This window comes from Magallana gigas, chromosome 2 (genome assembly GCF_963853765.1).
Source record: "Magallana gigas chromosome 2, xbMagGiga1.1, whole genome shotgun sequence".
Taxonomy (NCBI): Eukaryota; Metazoa; Mollusca; class Bivalvia; order Ostreida; family Ostreidae; genus Magallana; species Magallana gigas.
In genome coordinates, this window is record NC_088854.1 from 33,284,647 (window position 1) to 33,306,645 (window position 21,999).

The 21,999-nt window shown below is 33.0% G+C and overlaps 2 protein-coding genes across 5 annotated transcripts; both read right to left on the bottom strand.

Moving 5' to 3' along the window:
• Window positions 1–2,409: 2,409 nt before the first annotated feature.
• On the bottom strand, window positions 2,410–8,528 carry LOC117681456 (uncharacterized). 2 transcript variants are annotated; one of them, XM_034446075.2, is made up of 7 exons: window positions 8,378–8,528; window positions 6,882–7,133; window positions 5,875–6,034; window positions 5,131–5,285; window positions 4,407–4,448; window positions 3,900–4,022; window positions 2,410–3,763 (listed from the first exon to the last, which is right to left on the bottom strand). In XM_034446075.2, exons 1-7 carry the CDS (start codon window positions 8,418–8,420, stop codon window positions 3,726–3,728), a joined length of 813 nt encoding a protein of 270 aa, XP_034301966.2. In that variant the 5' UTR covers window positions 8,421–8,528; the 3' UTR covers window positions 2,410–3,725. The 2 variants fall into 2 exon arrangements, with proteins under 2 accessions (XP_034301966.2, XP_034301965.2); XM_034446074.2 differs by having other exon boundaries at window positions 3,900–4,046.
• A 3,135-nt stretch (window positions 8,529–11,663) lies between these two features.
• LOC105327640 (cleavage and polyadenylation specificity factor subunit 6) lies at window positions 11,664–21,942 on the bottom strand. 3 transcript variants are annotated; one of them, XM_034446077.2, is made up of 8 exons: window positions 21,794–21,942; window positions 19,492–19,719; window positions 17,961–18,120; window positions 16,801–16,949; window positions 16,301–16,342; window positions 14,469–14,615; window positions 14,041–14,097; window positions 11,664–13,393 (listed from the first exon to the last, which is right to left on the bottom strand). In XM_034446077.2, the coding sequence occupies exons 1-8, from the start codon at window positions 21,834–21,836 to the stop codon at window positions 13,203–13,205; spliced, it is 1,017 nt and encodes a 338-aa protein (XP_034301968.2). In that variant the 5' UTR covers window positions 21,837–21,942; the 3' UTR covers window positions 11,664–13,202. The 3 variants fall into 3 exon arrangements, with proteins under 3 accessions (XP_034301968.2, XP_065932340.1, XP_034301969.2); XM_066076268.1 differs by lacking the exon at window positions 21,794–21,942 and adding an exon at window positions 19,339–19,384 and having other exon boundaries at window positions 19,492–19,680; XM_034446078.2 differs by lacking the exon at window positions 16,301–16,342.
• Window positions 21,943–21,999: the final 57 nt, after the last annotated feature.

The following is a 21,999-nucleotide window of genomic DNA, read 5'->3' on the forward strand; positions in this document are numbered from 1 at the left end:
GACAAGTACATGTAGTTTCTAATCATGTATTTGATTTACGCACATTTCTATAATATGAATTTTTGGACTTTTTCGACAAGAATGTCGAGAAACCCTCATATGAATCATGGTAAATAATATTTAGAGTAAAATTAATTCAATCAAGTTATGTATCAGTAATACAAAATATTTCTCGAAAATTGTATGGAAAATTGTATGGATCCAAGCAATACTGAACTCTAGTCTCGTTCAACCAAACGCTCGGCTGACACCGTAAATCTCCGACAAACATTTACGGAGAGTTGAGTTGAACGAGACGACGGGCGCGCTTGATTAAGCTTAACTTGGTGTACACCGGTATACACCGGTGTAAAAATTTTGTATTGTATATCAAGTCCACTTCAGTGGTGTAGTGCACATGGTGTAGGGGAGTTAAGAATGAATATGACGGAAAAGGGTGCAGTTTTAACAAAGAATCTGCTGTTCTGCGACAGTTAATAGGTTTTTTGTGATATAAATGCAATAAAATAAACACACATTTCAAATTTAATGGCTTTCATACAAACGACAACTTTTATGCGACTTCTAATCCGTTACATTACTTAAAATCATTTTCAAAGTTTCCATCATAACATTCGTCCGCCATATTGGTTTCAGTGCTACACCCAACAACACATGCCCCTGACTCGGTGTAGAAAAGTGTACAACCGGTGTACACTTAAACGCTACACCTTTGCACTTGATTTACAAAAGTGTACACGGTGTACACCTTTTGGTAAAATCAAGCGCGTCCGACATTGAACTCTGGCGTAGGAATACATACGACTACAAAAAATATTTAAATTGTTCGTACCATTTAAATCTGACTATTTTCAAGGTATTTATAAATAAGTTTCCTTGAAAAACAGTGCTTTAGCATACATTACATCGAATTCATCAATCATTTTCAAGAACTAAGTCTTGTCAGCAGCGATGATTTGTGCTGAGGTCCAAACACTGTTTCACTTTCGGTTTGTCTGAGTAACTGCATAGGAGAGTTGATTAAAATCAACTCCCAAAAATGCAAGTGCGATCTATTATAAGTGAGAAAAAAAAATATTGTCACAATTAAGCATTTCAAAACAAGTTGCATTGCATGTATATGAATTACAATTATACAAATATGTTTTCAAAAAACTGGTTGTGCCCTCCTTATTTACAGACCGTTTTATAATTTTTACAAAATATCTTTGACTTTTGGAACGTTTAACTAGATTATTCACATGAACATTGTTTTAAATAATGATTGTTGTAGTATATAAATCAATGTATTAACAGGGGTTTTCTTATTTATACAAAGAAGATGATTTGTTATTCTTATCATTTCACGAAAAACAGATTTACTTCAACAACAAGAATAGAGACATAAATTTTAATCAAAGGTGATTTGCGCGCAAACATATTACGCATGCTCACTCACTCACACTCAATTTACTTGGTATAGAGGCTGCTTAAATTGGAAAAATAACCAAAAATTGGTAAATATAAAGAGGGAGAATATTAAGACAGATGATGCACATAAATTGGTAACCAATAAACAAAATGTTAATTAAGACAAATAACATGACTATGATTGAATCATTGTGTCAAAGATAGATAACCAGCATTTCAAATTTTTTACAAGCTATCTATTTTTCAACCTTGTATTTGTTAAATATATAAGATAAAAGACCAGAAGAAATGGATTTGCGTATATTTATGAAGGAATCTTTGCAATTCTATCTTCATGATAAAGAATATTGCAAGAAGTCAGATTGGAATGGATATTGACAATAGACAAAATTAATTTCATTAAACTACATGTAGATTGTTATGGCAATTAGTAATTACATCTTTAATTCAAATTAAACCTCCTCCATGGTTTAAATATTGGGAAAAATGTTCATCTGTTTTGCACCTTGTTAAAATTTTACTAATTATAAAATAAAAAAATTGGCAATTTTTAGAGGTTGAAATTCATTTTAATTTAAAACTTGAATTCTCAGTTGCATTGTGATTAAATTCATCTTATTGAGGGGACAAAATAACAAACTTAACTTAGAGATAATGAAACAAAATTATGATGTACATAGTAAAAGCTACACTACATTTTCAAAAAAATCTACTAACACAACTGGTAACATTAGCTAAAAATGCACTGTACATATCTGTATGCAATCAGCCTTTCCAAAGTTTGAATATGTGCTTGCCTCGATGATTAACAAAATAACTGTAGAAATATGCACCGCACTATTTGTACACATCTTTACAGATAAAGTAAAGTAAGTAATTTATTATTGAAATTGAAAGGACATGACCAATAAAAAAATAAATAAAAAAAACATAACCAATGCACCCTAAAGTATTATTTTCAAAGAGAAACTTCTCTTAGTACAAATTGAATACAACAGATTACAAATACATTAGTGAATTTTTTACTTAACTGCCATGTACTTATTACCGTTTCTCTGCCACAATCTGTCACAATTTGATTGTTCGTCTTAAAAAAATGAAAACTATGCAAAGGATATATCATAACTTTAACAAAACATACGAATTTGAAAAGGATAAAAATTGCAATTCAAAATATTCATAAGACAGATATAGGACAAATAATTGATACTTGATAAAACTATATAAAAAAAAACAACTTTAATTGAGCCTTTTAAACATTTCCTGTATAGGGGGTAAAGTATTGAAAAATTACACAAAGCTCCTGCACCGCTGCTATATACCAACTTCTGGTAAAGTGTAAAAACATTAAAACCAATAAAACATTTTGGCAATAATATAATCTTGTAGATTATACATGTCCATATGTAAACACACATTTTTATTACATTGCATTTTTGGGAGTTGCAAGCATAACAGCAACGTCATTTAAAAAAATTAATAAATTCCTTGATAATAGGAAAAAAGAACATAAGAAATAGAATTGAATAAAGAAAAATAGATGATAAAAAAAACAATTTTACAACAAAAGAAACAATACTTAAAATTTGGTTGCTAAAACACTGAAGGATTATTTTGGATCATTTTTAAGAGTTGTTCTCTCGTACAATAAAATGAATCTTCCCAAGACAAAGCTTTTGATTCGCTCCACTTCTCACAAGAAGCGGGGTGATTCAGAAACCCTTGAAAGATGAATAGAATGAACACCCAACTTATTTCATAGAGTTCTTCATAGACGAAACATTTATAAAAGTGGCCAAAAATCTAAAATGAAAAAAGTTTTTTCCCCAAAATGGAATGGATTTTAATTCCTTACTATGACGATTGTTAAACTGTAATTAAAATGGGAGGACTAAAGAAAGGCTAACGTGAAAAAAGTATGTAAAAATGGTAACAAGTTGGCCTTTATTATCATGCAAAATCTTGATGACGGAATTTATCAAATCATATTCAATTTGTCAATTTCACAATTTTCAAATCATGAGAAGACTAAAAATCTTCTAAAATTTCAAAAATACAAAAAAACTAAGATGAGTAAAAATACATGTTTCAAGAATATTGTATCAAATGTCTGCCTGTTGACCATATAAAACTGCAATGACTGCATCACACTGTGACACACATCTTATTGGAAAGGGTAAGGGGATTTATTTGATAGATAGGGCATGTTTCCAATGGGTGAGTAACTTGTAGGATTGCTGGAGGGATTGCCTGTAGAGTAAGGTGTGTTCCCAAACTGTGGTACATTGAGGACTGTTGAATAGCGCAGGAATCCATTAGAATCCATTAGACGGCCTTGGAGGTTTCTCAATGCCTAAAAAAGGGGTAATTTAATGAAATCTTTTATCACCGTTTTTTATTGGCAAGATGTCTCAAACAAAATTTTATTCATTAATTGGCTGAGCACCAAAGCAGACGAAAACTGGATGAGAGACCCAGTGAGTACTTACTTGGATTTGGGTCATATGGTAGATCTCCAGAGGATTTACAGGCGAGTTCATAGGGCGGAGGGGCGCAAGAAGGATATATATCAATCTGAGAAGCAGTGTAAAGAGCATCTCCCATTGGTAACCCTACCACTGGAACAGGTTTAGAATCTTAAATAGACAAATGCAATATTATAAAATATCTAATCCCCTAAAAACTAATTTAAAAAATTAAACAAAACAAACAGAAAACAATAAAAATAAAACAAAACTGACGATTGAAATTTTGCATGCTACATCTAGTTTGGTTTATAAAAATAGAGATTTAATAAAGTTCCAATTTCCTTAATTTCAAGAAACAAATTTATTGTGATTGACCATGCCATGTTTATTATTTGGCGGATATGCAATGCTCAATGAAATTCATCATGTTGATTACATACAAAGAACTTCTACTGCTTGCATCCGTTTGACCCTTTCCTCTCCCTGAGTTACATCCCCTTGACCCTTTCCCCTCCCTGAGTAACTTACCCTGGTGGTGTGTCCGCAGTGGTGCATTCTGGTCCTGGTCGTCTATAAAGAATTAGTACACAACCATGCAGTTCAATGACAACATAATAATGTAAATGTCAATCCAACATAAGGGTAATAATAGTCTACTTAGTATTTGCATCAAATATTGTTAAAACAATTTGGTAAAGGCACATTTTTGGTAAATCATCAAATGTTCATTGAAAGCTAGTAAAGGCGTATCCTGCATAAGTAGTAGTAATAGCGGCGGGTTTTCGCCGAAACTCATTCGAGTTTTTATTTTCAAAGATAAACTATATCTAGCATCAGTAAATTGGCAATGTTGTTTCATTTCATAAATTTTAATATATTTGGTACGGGTGCCACAGAAGTAGAAGATACTGTTATAGAAAATATCCAAATCCTGAGTGTTCTTGCCATAGACATGTATCATATTATGGCGTGTTCTTTTTTGGCGTTTGTTATATAACATCACACGCTTCATTTATAATTAAAAATTGGAAATAATTATATTAAATAAATTATATAATAAATTCATATAAATTACATCAGATTTTTGATAGCGTTGTGTACAATTGTTCATATAATATCTAGAATAACTATTTGAAATGTAATTTGACATTGTTATGAAATATAGGAATCAATATTATAAATAAAATATAAATATTAAATGTTATTTACAAATACACGCTCAAAAAAAAAATCCACAGAAAAAATCTGTTACCTGGAGGCATTTGTTGGTGGTCCTTTGAAGGGGTGCGGAAGAAATCTCGGTTCCACCTATTCCTGATACTTTTCTTGATACAATAGTAGACGGTGATGCTGACAATTCCCACGAGAACAAGGAGACCAATAACTACGCCCGCCACGCGACCTCCACTAAAAACAGACCAAGCACTAAATAACAAACGCTTGGTTAATATTTCTCATGCTGATGATTATATTCTATTTATTTGATATCTTCCAGGCTGCGTTCAACATCTATCTAATAAATCCATTTTCCCAATGAGGATAAGAAATTTTTAAAGTACCCAGGCATAAGCATTTTTCAACTTATTTGTATTTATTACAAGTATAATATACATTTAAATCTAATATGTGCCCCTTACAACAGAGTTTGTTATCTTTGACCGGCAAAAACATATACGAAGTTCTGGACGGATTTTGTTTGGATTATACCTTACATGTATGACATGTGGGGATAACAAACAGTGTTCAAAATAAAAAGTGCAAAGGAAAAATACAAATCAGACACGGACCTCTAAAAAAATTAGAGGTTGGAATACCGTAGGATCAGGTGCCATGGAGGAGAGAGCATCCTCTGTTGATCGGTCACACCAGCTGTGTGCTCATTGGCGTTATTGGGAAAATATGTATGAACGATTTCTATATCTATAGAACATACAAGCTTAGAGCAAAATGGCCAGGTAATCACCAACTAAAGATATCAAGTTAATTAGGTACATACTCTTCCCAGAAAGTACAACAGTACTGCTCCCCCGTCCTTCCGCAACAGTAAGTCTTGTCACCCCTCATACTCCTGTCCGTGGGGCAGAGGAAGCGCCCATGGTAAGTGGAGTTGCCATCCTGAGTCATATTGTACTTATCATTGTAACACACCTCGGGCACTGCAGATGGAGAGCATTAATCTTTTTAACTAATCTAGTTTTGAAGAAAACTGTATCAATTCTTTTTTTTTGAATTCCTGAATAACTTTAATTAAGTGAATTATATAAATTATCAGACGTTTTCAACTCTTTTTATTGTTTAAGTTGTTCAATGAAGAGGTTTTCAAATCTATTGTTTCACACAAAAATCATACTAAGGAACAAAAATCTCAGAATAATTGAATAATCTTATACTCCTGTTAATGGATAAATGTTATATATTTAATAACTAAACTTGTTAAAAAAAGAATGATAGTTAAATCTTTAAAAACTTCACAATTATGGGGTTTGTTTTCTTCTACTAGTATTTACAGTATGTATCGTTTCAATTCTAAAATACATGTAATATGAGTTTGATTAATATCATATGAGTTAAAATCGGATGTTATCAAAAATCGTACCAAAGGATTGTTGTTTTCCCTCATTCTATTGCAAATTTGTTCTGCATAGGCATAATGCCAATGCATCACGGTTACTCGCTATAGATGACTATCACGTGACGCGGTTATCCAATGACGTTGCAGAAAAGTAAAGACTTTAATCATGTGAACGATGCTATATGATAGGGTATATCGCTCATTGTTGCGAATCCGAAGCTTGCATTTGTATCACGAGATGCATCATCCCTCTAATTTTTGGGAAAATATAAAACAAGAAATGACTTAGATATGGTTATCACATGCCACGTGCTCAAACATGTGATCTGCTCCAGGTTCGGTTAGCTCTGAGACGGAATGCATCCTCAGTTTCTAACATAACAAATGGAACTGAGCATCTGCTTGTTGTGAAGTGAAAAATTCGCACTTACACTTCCTGTTATCCCAGTGGCTGTATCTACTCTTCCATCCCCTCGCACCATACACTGTTCCTGACAAAATCGCAGCTCGAAGTTGTCGTTTGGAAGAAATTCTATATCCAGAAAATTTTGAAAATCTGGATCCAGACCTTGATGACCGAGATCCTGAGCGGGATCTGGATGATCGTCCTCCGCCCCTTCCTCCGCCCCTTCCACCACCCCTTCCACCACCCCTTCCCCCTCTTGCTTCTATCAACGCCAACACTGAAAAATATATAGGATATATTAAATACAAGTATGTCTAATTTTTAGTGTCCCTAGAATAAAACCAGTTTTTGAGGTTAATGGTGATATGAGAGAGAGAGAGAGAGAGAGAGAGAGAGAGAGAGAAACTACTCTGGGGATTGTGGGCTATAGTGTCCCAGGGAGATGCCTTACTTTTGATGTCAGTGTTTCACATACTCATGCCTATTGCACAACACCAAAGCCATATACATGCTAGAAATAATGAATGCAGATGTTTTGTAATAATTTTACATACCGATCATTAATGTAGAAAATGCCAGTAGTCCAGAGAATATAATGACAAAACTTTCCTGCAGTATTTATCTCATGTAGTATAACAGTAAGATATTCTGCAATATTATTTAAGTATTTAAGATGAACTGTTATTGGAGAAACAAGGGCCTGAAAAAGTAATCTTCACAAGACATCAACAAGACAGTCTTTCCATTTACTCTATGCGATTTTTTTAAATACTGTGTATCATCTTAATTATTTCAACAGAATATATACAACAGAGCAATCACGAAATCGAGAAAACAATGTATTCGCCAAATAAAAATATGAGCTAATTAAAACATAGTTTTACCGTCGATCAACTAGGTTTACCGGTTGTTAACTGTAGTTTACGGACAGTAAACTGTAGTTAAGATCTCACATTTGTAGACCATACTTAACGCCTTGTTTCAAAAGTAGGTATAATAAATAATAAAAACAATTATCTGCAAAACATAGTTTATCTGATCAATAAAAAGTTTTACGATTTGTGAAACTATGATTTGCAATTCATAACCGTAGTTGATAAATGTATATTATAGTTTACAGATATTAATCTATATATTTTTAAAAAAAATCTATTGTTAACTTTTAATGTAATACAGAGAGAGAAACTTGTACTAGCATTTGTAAACTATTTACAACCGTTAAATGTGTTTTTAGATGATAACTGTAGCTAATGAATCTTTAACCATACCTAGTTTGTGGTTTGTAAACCATAGTTTACAGTCGATAAATCTAGATTATCGACTGTGAAACTATGTTTAGCTTATTTTTATGAATTTCGCGTGCCATATTTATACGGCGAAAGATAATTATGGCGAACCAGCTTGGGGAAAAAGTTAGATAGGGCGAACGGACCCGATACCGTTGCTAAGTTAAACAACTTCAAGAGGAAGAAAGAATTGGTCTATGAACTTCAGAAACGATCATTTATTATCAATACTCACATAAAACAATGGCAATGAGACAAAAAAGAGTTCTCGTCTTCATGACGTCATGCCTAATATCGGACTACACTTCCACACTGGATTAAATGCCATAATAATAAATATTGCGAAATAGACAGGGGGTACTTGTATATATATGGGGGTCCTTTTATAGACAACTTGAACGCAAACTAAGTCTTGTGTTTGCCGCTTTTTTATGTCTCAGGTATGAGAGTGAATATAAGTTATGATGTATTAATCAAGAATGACAGTTGATTTGGATTATTAACTATATATATAAATGTTGCAATATAACAGACTTTAAAAAGAGATTGAGTAAAATGAAGTAGAATCGAATATGGGAATCTCCAGTTTGAATCAATTACCTTTAGTTTGAACACAAGAAACACAGGTGTGAGTAGGTCTCGTTTATTACGGAGGGAAATTAAAAGAGAGCAAAACGCATTTTAAAAAGTTAACTTAAATTTGATCTACAATAACATTCACAAGATGTATAACGCGGATATAATTTATATATTTGCATATCCATTGTTATTTCCCACTGTAAGCCTATACAGAGGAACTGCAATTATTTTTCTATAATCGCAATTGCTCTGTCTGTATACTATGACGTCATAAAGGATACATTAAAGTCTGAATGTTTATTTTTGATGCAATACCTAAATGTCTAGGTCTAGGCTAAAACAGGGTATTTGCGAGTGGTAAAATACAAATATAAGTAACAAACAACGATTATTAAGTGAACATGACATTATGAATAGCAATTGCTCTGCTGGCATATTTTCCATGATGCGCTAGCGCGCATCATGGAATATGCCAACAGAGCAATTGCTATTCATTTAAGAAATAAACAACGTTATTTAGTGAACATGGCGTTATGAATAGCAATTGCTCTGTTGGCATATTCCATGATGCGCGCTAGCGCATCATGGAAAATATGCCAGCAGAGCAGTTGCTATTCATAACGCCATGTTCACTAAATGATCGTTGTTTATTACTTATATTTGCATTTTACCACTCGCAAATACCATGGATTAGCCTAGAGCTTGACATTTAGCTATTACATCAAAAGTAAACATTCAGACTGTAATGTATCTTTTTAATTCACATAGATTTGTTAACAGAATCAATGATATGTTATAACTGTTACAGTAATTCCTTTACAATGTTATCAAAAACATGTTTTAATATTACATGTAAATACGTCAATTTTAATGGAATTGGAGAAAAACACATGATGTATCGTATAGTGGTTTAAATCTATAACGTCATGGAAAAGTATATATAACGTTACACCTTTATGACGTCATAGTATACTGACAGAGCAATTGCGATTATAGAGAAATAATTGCAGCTCCTCCGTATGAGCTTACAGTGGGAAAGAACAATGGAAATGCAAATATAACGCCATGTTCACTAAATAACGTTGTTTATTTCTTAAAAATAACGCACTGAAAGTTGAAGTTAATAAAACATCGAAGTGAATATACCCGTAAAAATTAAAAGACAAAAATACTGATTTTTTTATCAGTCGATCTAAAAAACCAACGGCATAGTTTTCTTTTGAAATATATCTTATATTCTAATCAGGCTTGTCAGCAAAGGTAAATTCCTTACATTGATGTCAATTGATATAAAATATTCATCAACATTTGATAGGCTCAATCAAGCTGTTCACAGTTTAAATATGTGCAATCTAACTATGAAGGAAATATTGTCACAATGATGCATTTCAAAACAAGTTGCGTTGTATGATCCGTTATACGGATATGTTTTCAAGACACCGATAGTGCCATTTGAGTTGGAGGAGGATACGAGTTGAACATGACACCTCTCGAAAAGCATTAACGACCTCCGCTTGGCGTCGGTTGACAATGGTTTTCTCGGGGTGTCAATTTCAACTCTTACCCTCCCAAACAGGCACTATTTATAAAGTGTTACCCGTTGCTAAGTGTGTTGCTAACGCTGAGGGTAATAGAACGGATTGTCAACTGCGTCTAAACCAATCAGATTTCAGTATTTAACATAAAAGTATAATAAAATAGATTACCAAATGCATATCCCTTTATTTATCAGATGCAAGTGAAAATATATTGCACTGGCTAAGTGATTGAGCATCCTTTAAGGTGGAAATTATATTATAAATGTAAGTATATTTTAAAATAAGTAAAAGTGCGCGCAATACATGTAACATAAAAAGGACAATGAATCCACTATTTCTGACTGTAAATATTGTGTGGTTTGTCCTATCCCCGGCTCTGTTTGCGTTTGGTGATGCAAGAGGAAGAGGCGAACAAAATTCCCGCGAGAACAATGATACATGCACAAATTACAACGCCAACCAATCGCCCGCCGCCGTAAAACAGAATTGTTACACATAATATGTGTTTGATCATTTGATAGTTAAAGCATAACGCAGTTGTAATCGGTACATTTATCTTTATCGGAAATAATTTATCAACTTATTTTGCAAAAAAAAAATAAAATACGAAAATTAAGTTCCAATGTCTGGATCACGAAATACATGTATCCGTCTTTAGAAAAAGAAAAATTATTTGCAGTTTTGAGAGTGAATTCCATTGAAACCCTGATATGCAACTCCAATCAGAAACATAAATAACATTTATATTATTTATGTCTAGGCTTCAATGAAACACTGCTATTAGATATGAATTACCGGTAATATTTACGTGTACTTACCGAAAAAGATGACAGATAAGATGGGTTGCTTGAATACTGAAAGACTGCGAAATACTTTGACAGAGAACAAAATGAGATGATATAGAACAAGTACAAGAAAACTGTCATTAAATCTTGTCTCATCTTGATAAAAATTGTAGGTACACATTTTCAGATATTCAACATATGTACAAATTTTCAGACTATTCCATGCAGTAATTGATTAAGAAGTTTATAGAAGGACAAACTTGTGTCTATAGACAGACAGGGAGATTTCAATACACCTCCCTAAACTTCATTTGTGTGGGTATAAAAAATATTGTATAAGACCAAATCAAGCTTTGTGCATGTGCACAGATAATAAAGGAATCCTCATTTTATTTCTATCTTTAATAATATTCATAAACCATAGAGTCAGATGGAGACAAAAATTAATTATTCTTATATCTTTTAAATCCGCATGCATATTGTGAGAACTAATGGAAAATATAACATGTTATGATTTATTCCCAATTTAAACCCCAAGTTCAAATATTTGACATAGAAAGGTTTCTATTATTTTGGACACCGTATATATTTCATTTTCAAAAACAACAAAAAACCAAAATTAAACTCTCTTTGTTTAAACTCATTTTAATTCAATACTTTATTGAATTTCAAACATAACTCACAATCAAATTGAGGTGCAACTTATTATAGGAAAAAACAAAAACTTAACCAAGACATATTGATTTATAAAAAATACCCAGAGACAGTTATCAATGTAAAAAAAGTTCAACGTTTAAAAATCAATTTTTACACAACCTGAAAATGCAAAAATTCGGAATGAGATTTGTCCTTTGAAAATATGAATTTTTGCTTGTTTTTATATTTTTAAAAATTATTATGGACAATATACAACACACTATTTCACATACCTTTAAAGTTGAAGAAAATCTTCAAAAACAAATACATGTATAACATATTGAATTAAAATAAATTAACCCCAACACCATAAATTTTTTTTTCTCAAAGAGAAAATTCTCTAAGTACCTGTACTTCACAAATATGAAAGCTTACAATTACTTGAGTGACAAAAATTTTTTTTTTCAATTAACTGCCATATGTACATTACTGTGCCTTTGTTCAATACAAAACAAATCTGTTACGATTTAATATCATTAAATTTAGTTAGAAAAGGTTTCTGATTTTTCATAATTTATATACGATATCTAAAAATATGTTTTGCCTAAAAACACTCCAAATATTTGGAGGAAATATCATGAAATATACAAAACACGTGATTTGAAAAAAAGAAAAATTCACAAATGCAATACAACAAATTCAAGACAGAAATTGGACATTTGTAAAAAGAAAAACCTCTTTCTTTGAGCTTTTTAACATTCCCTGTACATGGGCAAAAGTACAAAAAGATGTATACTTATATATATGTACTATATACCACAGCCATACAACAACTTTAAGTACACTGTACATTAAAACATGTAGTACATAATAAGTATATCAATCAATGTATATTATAAGTATACACAAGCACCCACTTCTAAACACATGGCATCTCAGGGAGTGGAAAGCATATTGAATATATAATATGCTACCAGCAACAACACTTATGAAGAAAATGAGTTAATTTCTTACTCTTTTAGAGAATATGTACCTATATGTATATATATAGAATAGTAAAACTCAACTTATCAAAAGAAAATAAACTTACATTGTTTTGTTATAAGAGATTTTTTTTTTCAAACCATTTATTAGAGTTGCTTGCTCTTATATTAAAATGAACACCTTATTCATTTCATAAGCACATGAGAGAAGGTACATGTATACATATTTTTTTATCTAAATTCTATATGGTTTTTATTAATTTAAAAATATTTTTTTACAATGGAATAAAACAAAATCTTTATTTAATTTAATTCCTTTATCGATTGCACACACTTCAAATTATGTGAAGACTAGAAAAAAGTACACATAACATGTGTAAAACTTGTTCAATATACAATAACATGTACTAAAAATACATCTGATTCAAAAAATCTAAAAAGTGTAAAAAGTACAGAGTACATTTACATCATGTACTGATTGAAAATATCAAAACATGTCTGCTTGTTGCCTATATAACACAGGCTGCATCCTACACATCTTACTGGTTAGGGTAGGGAGCATTGTTTGGTGGATAAGGCATGTTTCCCATGGGTGGGTACACTGGGTTGCCGGCGGGGTAAGGTGGATTGCCTGTGGGGTAAGGCGTGTCCCCATAATGTGGCCCACTGAGGGGTGGGGCTGTTGGATAAGGCTGGGATCCGTCAGAGGGCATTGGGGGCTTTTCCATGCCTGAAAATAAGAGGTAATACATGTATGATGAGATTTTTCAATACATGTACAACAAAACATAGCATTTGTCATCTATAGTGGAGTGAATGGATGTATAATCAATGGATTGCAGTATTTTGATAATGATGAATGCTCTGTTTGCTTTCACAGCTGTAAAAACATGGTTTAATAAGGCACATTAAAAACACCAATATGAAGCAAGCCACCAATTCTCCACTACCCATATTCCCCCTTATTTTTTTGCTCGTACATTGATTTATGATTAGATTTCCAGATATTCACATTTTTCCTAACCTTTTCTAAGAAACAAACACTCATTTGTAGTGAATTATTGATGTTGTGAAATGTCACTAAGCATTGCACTGCACTGCAGAAGAGAACTGATCAATAACTAGACTTTCTCCAAATGTCAATACACAACAGTTACACAGTTTTCAATAATATATGGGCAAAAATGATAACAGGATTTTGTCTATTATTCCAAAGTAAATATGTGTCCCTTGGGCGAAATGAAAACCTGGAAGCATCACTAGGCAATATAATGCAGAAAAAATTCACTCACACTGTGATTAATTAACAAATATTTGATAAACATTTGATAATCAGATTTGCTTCAAACAAGGGAGGGAAAAGAATCATGCTCTGACCTTGGTCCTGTTGATATTGGAATGGAGGCGGGTTCACAGGGTAAGGCAGGTCTCCTTCTGTAAAAGAATTGACCAGAGACATGTTAGCATGGCTACAGAAAAACTAATAGAATATAGTATGTGTTTAATGATTGACATCAAATTTGTCTTGCAAACACATAAAAAATCGGCCCCCATCCAATTCATTTGGCTATAAATTGTATTTTAGAACAAAGAATGGAAATCAAACATTGCCTGCATTTATAGTGTTATCACCTGGCTACAACCCATTTAAAAAAACAATTCACTCCTAGAACATTTCTTTATCTAATTTTATGATCTGCTGTTTGAGATTGTCTCAAACAAAATTCTACTCAAGCACAAGGTGACCTGTCTCGATGAAAGATGAAAACTGAAGCAATTAAAACGAGAGCAAATTGAATACTTACTGGGGTTTGGGTCATAAGGTAGACCTCCAGGGGCAGGGCCTGCAAGCTCGTATGGTGGTGGTGCGCCAGATGGGGGTGGGCCGCTCTGAGGAGCTGAGTAAGGAGAACTTCCCATAGGGGGCCCAGCCATTGGAACAGGTGTGGGATCTAAAAATAGTAAATGAATTATTACCTAAATTCCCTAGAAACACTAACATCGTTCAAAGGCAAAGATGATTTCGAACTCTATAGAATCACTGACCGTGCATGCAATACATGTACATGTATATGCAAAATATTTAAAATGCATGCAGAATGCAGTTAGAAAAGGTTAACTTATCATTGACAAGAAAACTGTTTGCCTTAATCACATCTATATGTCTGCAAAGCTAACAAAACTGACATGATGAAAATCTCTTGTTTTATCTTCCTTTTTTAGCCGGGCTCTGCTGAAAGCAGAGTCCTGGCTATAGGCAGGCAAATCGCAAATGTTACTATAAATAGCACAAATAAACAAAAAACCAAACAGCGTCAAGGTAAAGCTTCCGCTATACCAAATAGTTACCCAAAGGGCTACGTTTTGTCAAAATGTTGGCATTTTGTTTCTTTTTTTTAAATTTTGAATGAATTGTCTATCTTTTTTAGTTTTCTTATTATTAACGTGTTTTTAAAACATTACTATGCATTTTGGACACATGCAATGCGCATGAATTTCCATGAACTATTTTGCTGCGTGATGAAGAAATGGGATTTGAATATATAATGCTTGTTGCAAAATTTAAGGCAGCAACTGTTGAACTTTTTAGCTTCTACTAGACAGACATATTTTTTGTTTATAGCCGCTTACAAAATTTGGTCGCTATCTGATGCTTTGCCGACATTAAAACATGAGAGAGAGAGAGAGAGAGAGAGAGAGAGAGAGAGAGAGAGAGAGAGAGAGAGAGAGAGAGAGAGATTCAGTCTTTACTACACAATATGCACCAAAAGAGCCCAGCTTTCAGTACTTCAGTTCTTTGATTTATTTTTGCATCAGCATTTGGTGTGATGCAACAGTGCCTGAAAAACTGATTTTTTTTCTGCCCAAAGCTTGAACTCCCTAAATAAACTTTGTATTTGTGCTGATCGCGTTTATTACAAAACACAGTTTGTACAACACAGATATTCATGCATCATTAGTAATTCAGGTTCAATCAAGTGTGTACTGGGATTTAACCCGGGTTGTATTCCATACATTCTGAGGCTGAAAGGCCGCTACACCCAGAGGAAAAAGGGTGTATGGAATACAAACGGGGATAAGTTCCCGTACACCCTTAACTGAACCTGGATAATGAATAAATTTCCTATGTAAACCAAATAAATCTGTTTCCAATGTCTAATCAGGGGGGCATTACACTTTAAAGATAGAGATACAATGTATTGTAATGTCACGTCACCGTGATTACCAGTATTTATCTCTGGCTCAAGTAACGTGTCTTGAAATTTACAACCAGCTTATCAATTAGCCAATCAAATCTCATGTTACAAGCTACATAGAAAATTAAAATAGGTACCCATGACCCTTTTTTAAATATCTAAATAATCTACTTCATAAATACAGGGTTATATTCATGCTTGCTTTTTCCCTATTACATTTGTCAACAACTTTCTCTGTTTCAATTTTGCCTTACCAAAAAGAGTACGGTAACATTTGAAATAACCTGTTTTGATTTCATCCACTGGCAAACGGTATAGGGGGTGAACATTCCAATTAAACCACAAATATTTCTACAGTAAAATACAGATATCCCAGTTTTCCCCACACACTTCAAATTGTTTACATTCCATTCAACCTTCCCTCTCCTTGAGTAACTTACCCTGGTGGTATGGCCGCAACGGTACGTTCTGCTCTCGGTAGTCTGAAAAGAATTAGTGCACACCCATGCAGTTCAAACGAAAACACAGTTTAACATCGACCTAACACAAGAGTAAGACCCTATGCAAAATACGATGATTTCACAGTATGCAAGTGAAATTTATCAAATATGTTTCATGGAAATTCCAACTTTTTCTATCGTTTTTAAGGGAAAACTTTTAAATATATTTTTTAACCTCCTAGTTTACCCCCTACCCTCCCCCCTCTCTCCTTACATTAAGAGTTGACACATCATTGGAAAATTCATAAAATCTCCCTCCTACCCGCTGAAATCCACATATAACACATTTATTTATTTTTAAAAGCAAAATGTGTTTGTTATAACTCAGCTATATCAAAATGAAGCGAACAAATGAACACCAGACAATAGTGACACATGCATATGTATACAGTGTTATTCATGACATGCTCAACAAATTTCCACCACAAAAGCAAAGTTACCTGGAGCCATCTGGAAGTGGTTCTTAGCTGGAGTGCGGATCACAGATCCAGAACTCTTTTTACGTCTCTTGATACAACAGTAGCAGGTGACGAAGATGATTCCCATGAAAACGAGGATACCGATGACCACCCCTGCCACACGCCCTCCACTAAAAAGAGATCAAGCACTCAATAACAAACGCTTAAAGCTACTATTGGTTTGCTGATATTTTATATCTAACAGGTTACATGTACCTTACTCTAGCTGTCTCGAGTTTTTGCTTCCACCACTTTTCGCTTGATATTTCGATAATCATAAATACCCATTGAGTACAAACTACGTTCATCCACTAATATAAAAATGTCCAGATTATCTGTTTTGAAACGCCCCCTCTACCGCTTCAGAATTCAATACACATCCCAAAACAGAAAGTCTACGGGGATTTTGCATTGCATCAGCCTTTAATAAGCCCAGATGATAACGTTGAAAAATTGTGTGAGGTGTCCCGAGTACTTCCGAATGGAGAAAAGATGTAAACATTTCCCATTATTAATCTCTGTAAGAAATTCGTTTTCGTTCCTATGAACTTTTATGAGTGAAAAATGATAATTTGTCAATGATGATATCTTGATTACTTTCCCTTTTATCGACTTCAACAGCATTTCTTTCACAGGTATGTGTATTTTTATCAAAAATCATTAAAAATTGATGGAAGCAATAACTTGGGACAGACTATAACTTTATTTATTTACCTGGTATCTTTGTTTTTATAAACTCATAATAAAAATTGAAAGTACCTACCATGTCCAAGTATATTTCAATTAACATGCATGAATTTGATTCAAAAATATAAATGTGTATTTAATACATGCAGATCAATTGTTGGCTTCATTTTGTACAATTGTATTGAGTTTTAATGATTTAACAATGAACATATAGAATGGTATATTATGTGTGGCAATATTTCTATAATGCAAACAGCTTGGAAAAAATTTAATAGACTGACAAGTTATCAAAAAAAATTACATGTTTTAAGTATGTTAAGGAACTGGCAGAGCTAGGGGTGTTCTGACAGAAATAGAGAAGAGATTGTACATGAGCTACCAACTGGAAAAATTAGCTCAAGACTGGTACTAACTGGCTTAAGTACATATATGTAGTAAGTTATTTAGGTACTTACTCTTCCCAGAATGTACAGCAGTACTGTTTTCCCTTTTCCCCACAACAGTACTTCTTGTTATCGCCCATACTCTGGTCAGTAGGGCAGAGGAAGCGTCCAAGGTAAGTGGAATTGCCCCACTGGTTTTGGTCATATTTATCATTGTAACAGACCTCAGGCACTGTGGAGTGGAAAAACATCAAGTCATTCAAAGAAAAGAGTGACTGGGGTGAAGTTAAAGCCACCGAGATTGACATATAGTTGAACTTCGATATCGTAACCACTGATATCTAAAATACAATGGATATGTCAAAGCAATTTGTAAGTCCAAACCACCTATTTTTTAATGTATTTAACCCTCGGTATCTCGAATACCTCGATATCTCAAAGTTTTTAAACAGTCCCATCTAGTTCGAGATAACGACGTTTGACTGTATATGAACAAGAAATATTTGACTTCTTACTTTTGTAAGACTACGGAAGCACAAGCAAATTAAAAGTCTTTTAGAGTCCAATTCAGAAGTAATCAATGGAATTATCAGTTTTTAAATTATTTAACATGGTAAATCGTATTAAACATTACATTTTTTCTACTTTTTCTGAGTTTCTGCAGCTGGCATTAGTTGTTCATTGAAAAATTCTTCCACACTATTAATTCACACAACAAATACTCTTATGTCAGAACAAGAACTACGTAAAAAGGATTAATACTCCAATAATCTTGATTATTGATACAAACATTTTCCTTTAATGCATCAACAATTCTTCCACCCCCTTAAAATGCATGGAATCATTGCAACAGTTAATTCTTCATAAAAAAAAAATTGCCAATACAAATAAAACTAACTATGCATTTGTCCAAGTCCGTATTATTTTTACCAACGGAGCCAATAAAAGGCACATTTCCAAATTAAAAAAAAAATCAGACAAAATTGTTCACCTTATTTATTTTCAATGCTCCCAAACTTAGGAAAATTATTTGAATAGATAATATATTTGATAACGAAATTTATTCCTTTGTTTTGCACAACAGAAATGAAAGAGCGTCAGCGCTTTCACATAAGTCAACTAAATCTTGTTTTCTTTTGTTCGAAAAAGGAATGCCTTTAGTTTTTAGAATATGCTTAAGATCTTGATAGTTGCAGTTGGCGTCCATCACGACAAAATTTTGTCCCAGACAACCCTACTAAATCCCGCCTTGACTGTGAAGAGCGCGCCAATGGAAATCGAATGTATTGTAATAAGTTATTGATGTATACACCAATAGCAGTCAGTATCAATTAAAACACTGGTCAATGGGTTTTCAAAGAATTAGAAATGCTTTGAAGCATTAATTGGTTTTGGAAATAAAGCTTTCATATGCAAATGAACTCAACACAGTATATTGTATGAATCTTACATTGACAGCTGGAGTGAAGTTTTATGTACATCAGGTATGGAAAAGCCTTGAAAAACAATCAACACAAAACCTCAATCTTTCACTAAATATACCAATTTGAAAAGAGAACAATAAAATTCACATCTGACCCATGAGAAATGATACTTGACTTACACTCTCCACTTCTTCGGTAGCTAGATCGACTCTTCCATCTCGTTGCACCATACACTGTTCCTAACAAAATGGCAGTTCGTAGCTGGCTTTTGGAAGAAATTCTACTTCCAGAAAATTTAGATACATATCTGGTTCTGGATGATGAGCGATAGCCTGAGCGGGATCTGGATGAAAATCTTCCGCCCCTTCCACCACCTCTACCTCCTCTTGCTTCTATCAATGCTATCACTGAAAATATAATAAAAGATGTCTGAATTCAGTGCACCTCATTCAATTCTGTTTCATTCACAAATTTTATAACAGCCAAATTTTCTGGACTATAAAATTTGCTTCCTATCAATAGTATACATGTACATGATGCACCTAGCGTATTGTGGTGTGAATCATTTTTTTAGTCTCATAGCATTACATGTATTTGTGTAAAGTTACCGACTGCAAATTAACACTAATGGATGCAGTTGTGCCATATGTGACTTAATTTGTAAACCAAACATTTATTGTGAAATTATCAGTAATTCAAGAGTCAAGTAGTTGTGAAAGTCCATAATAAAAAATGACAAAAATTCTCCAGAATACTACTTCACGTAATTTGTTGTTAGATACCGGTGCGTCGATTTACCCAAATGGACCCAAATGGAATGTAAAATGACCCAAATGGACCCAAATGGAAACCCAAATGGAAACAAATGGACCCAAATGGAATCACAAATGGAAACAAATGGAAATTGAATGGCATAATCGTAGATTTTATTTAATAATTTCAATTACATGATGAATAATCAATAAATATAAATTCTAAAACGACATTTTCTTGTGTTGTTAATGATTTTTTATTGATATATGAATTTATATATAACTATTAATATAACTGTTGATATATAATCATATCGAAATATCTGATTCAACCATCATATGTGACATCAAATGTGACAAACCAAATACCACCGAATGTGACAAACCAAATAGTGACTTGTGAAAAATCATTATAATAATAAAAACACCAATTTATGACTTTTTTCATAAAAGAACTTATTAATAGAATTGTTCTTGAGTAAGATTGTTTGAGGTAACTGAGTCCGGGCCTTGGTAGAGCGTCGTGTTTAACATGATAGGAACAGTTTTTAAATACAGTCTGATATTTCTGTTTGTACAACGATGTAGTTACAATGTTAATATATGATTTATTAATAGTAAAGTGGTACCTATAAAAACTTATTAATGAAATTGTTTTAGAATAAGATTGTTTGAGGTAACTGAGTCCGGGCCTTGGTAGAGCGTCGTGTTTAACACGATAGGAACAGTTTCTAAATACAGTCTTATTTCTGTTTCTACAACGATGTAGTAACAATGTTAATATATGATTTTATTAATAGTTAAGTGGTACCAAGTGCTGTAAATATTTGATGTAGAATTATAAGAAAAATGTTGTTCAATGTTGTTGTTTTTTTTAAATTTTCAATAAAAAAAACTCATTTATTAAAAATAATGATTGAAATTATTAAATAAAATCTTCAATTATGCCATTCTATTTCCATTTGTGATTCCATTTGGGTTTCCATTTGGGTTTCCATTTGGGTCCATTTGTGCTCCATTTGGGTCCATTTGGGTCATTTTACGTTCCATTTGGGTCCATTTGGGTAAATCGACGCACCCGTTAGATACCTTTCTATATATCAAATAGTAAAAAATTTTAACACAAACAAAGGCCTGAGAAAATACCCCAGTGAAGCCATACTAGCTGGCATATATAAGACCAGTTCTCACCAAAGACCAATTCTTCCCTGTGCATTGTTACATTACTATATCAACACAAATATTTCAAGGTAACAAACGAGAATTGGTCCCATGGCCAATATTAACTAGACCTCAACAAAACAACATTCAATAATATGTATATACATGTGTATCTTATTCTTAAATTGACCACAGGGGCTCATCACAAAGTTTTTTCAACCTTTTATATATACCACCTCTATACTATAAAATACACAAGCTTGTGTATTTTATAGTATAGAGCTATAGAGGTGGTATATATAAAAGGTTGAAAAAACTTCGTGACGAGCCCGTGTGAATTGACATTCAAGTTTATAGCAACCAAACTAATTAAAACATCCTCCCAAAGAAAACCATATCGACAGTGAGTAGCATCATTACTTTACTTTAATTTTAAAATTTTAAAGGTGTTGCCATGTATACTAAAGAGACCTAAAAGGATCCACAAAAAGGAGTATCAAGGAAAGCCAATTAATAATTCAGATCGGTCTTTGAATCTCAAAACCAATATATTATTTACAGTACTCACATAAAACAATGACAGCAAAATACAACAGAGTTTTCATCTTCATAGCGTCTTGCCTAATCTCTGACAACACTTCCTACATTGGTTTAAATGCTATTGCTCATAATAATATTGCGAAATGGATAATTTGACGTAACTCCTTTTTGTCTTAGACAACTCGAACACTAACTAAGTCTCGTGTTTGTTGCTAGTTTATTTGTAAAAAAACA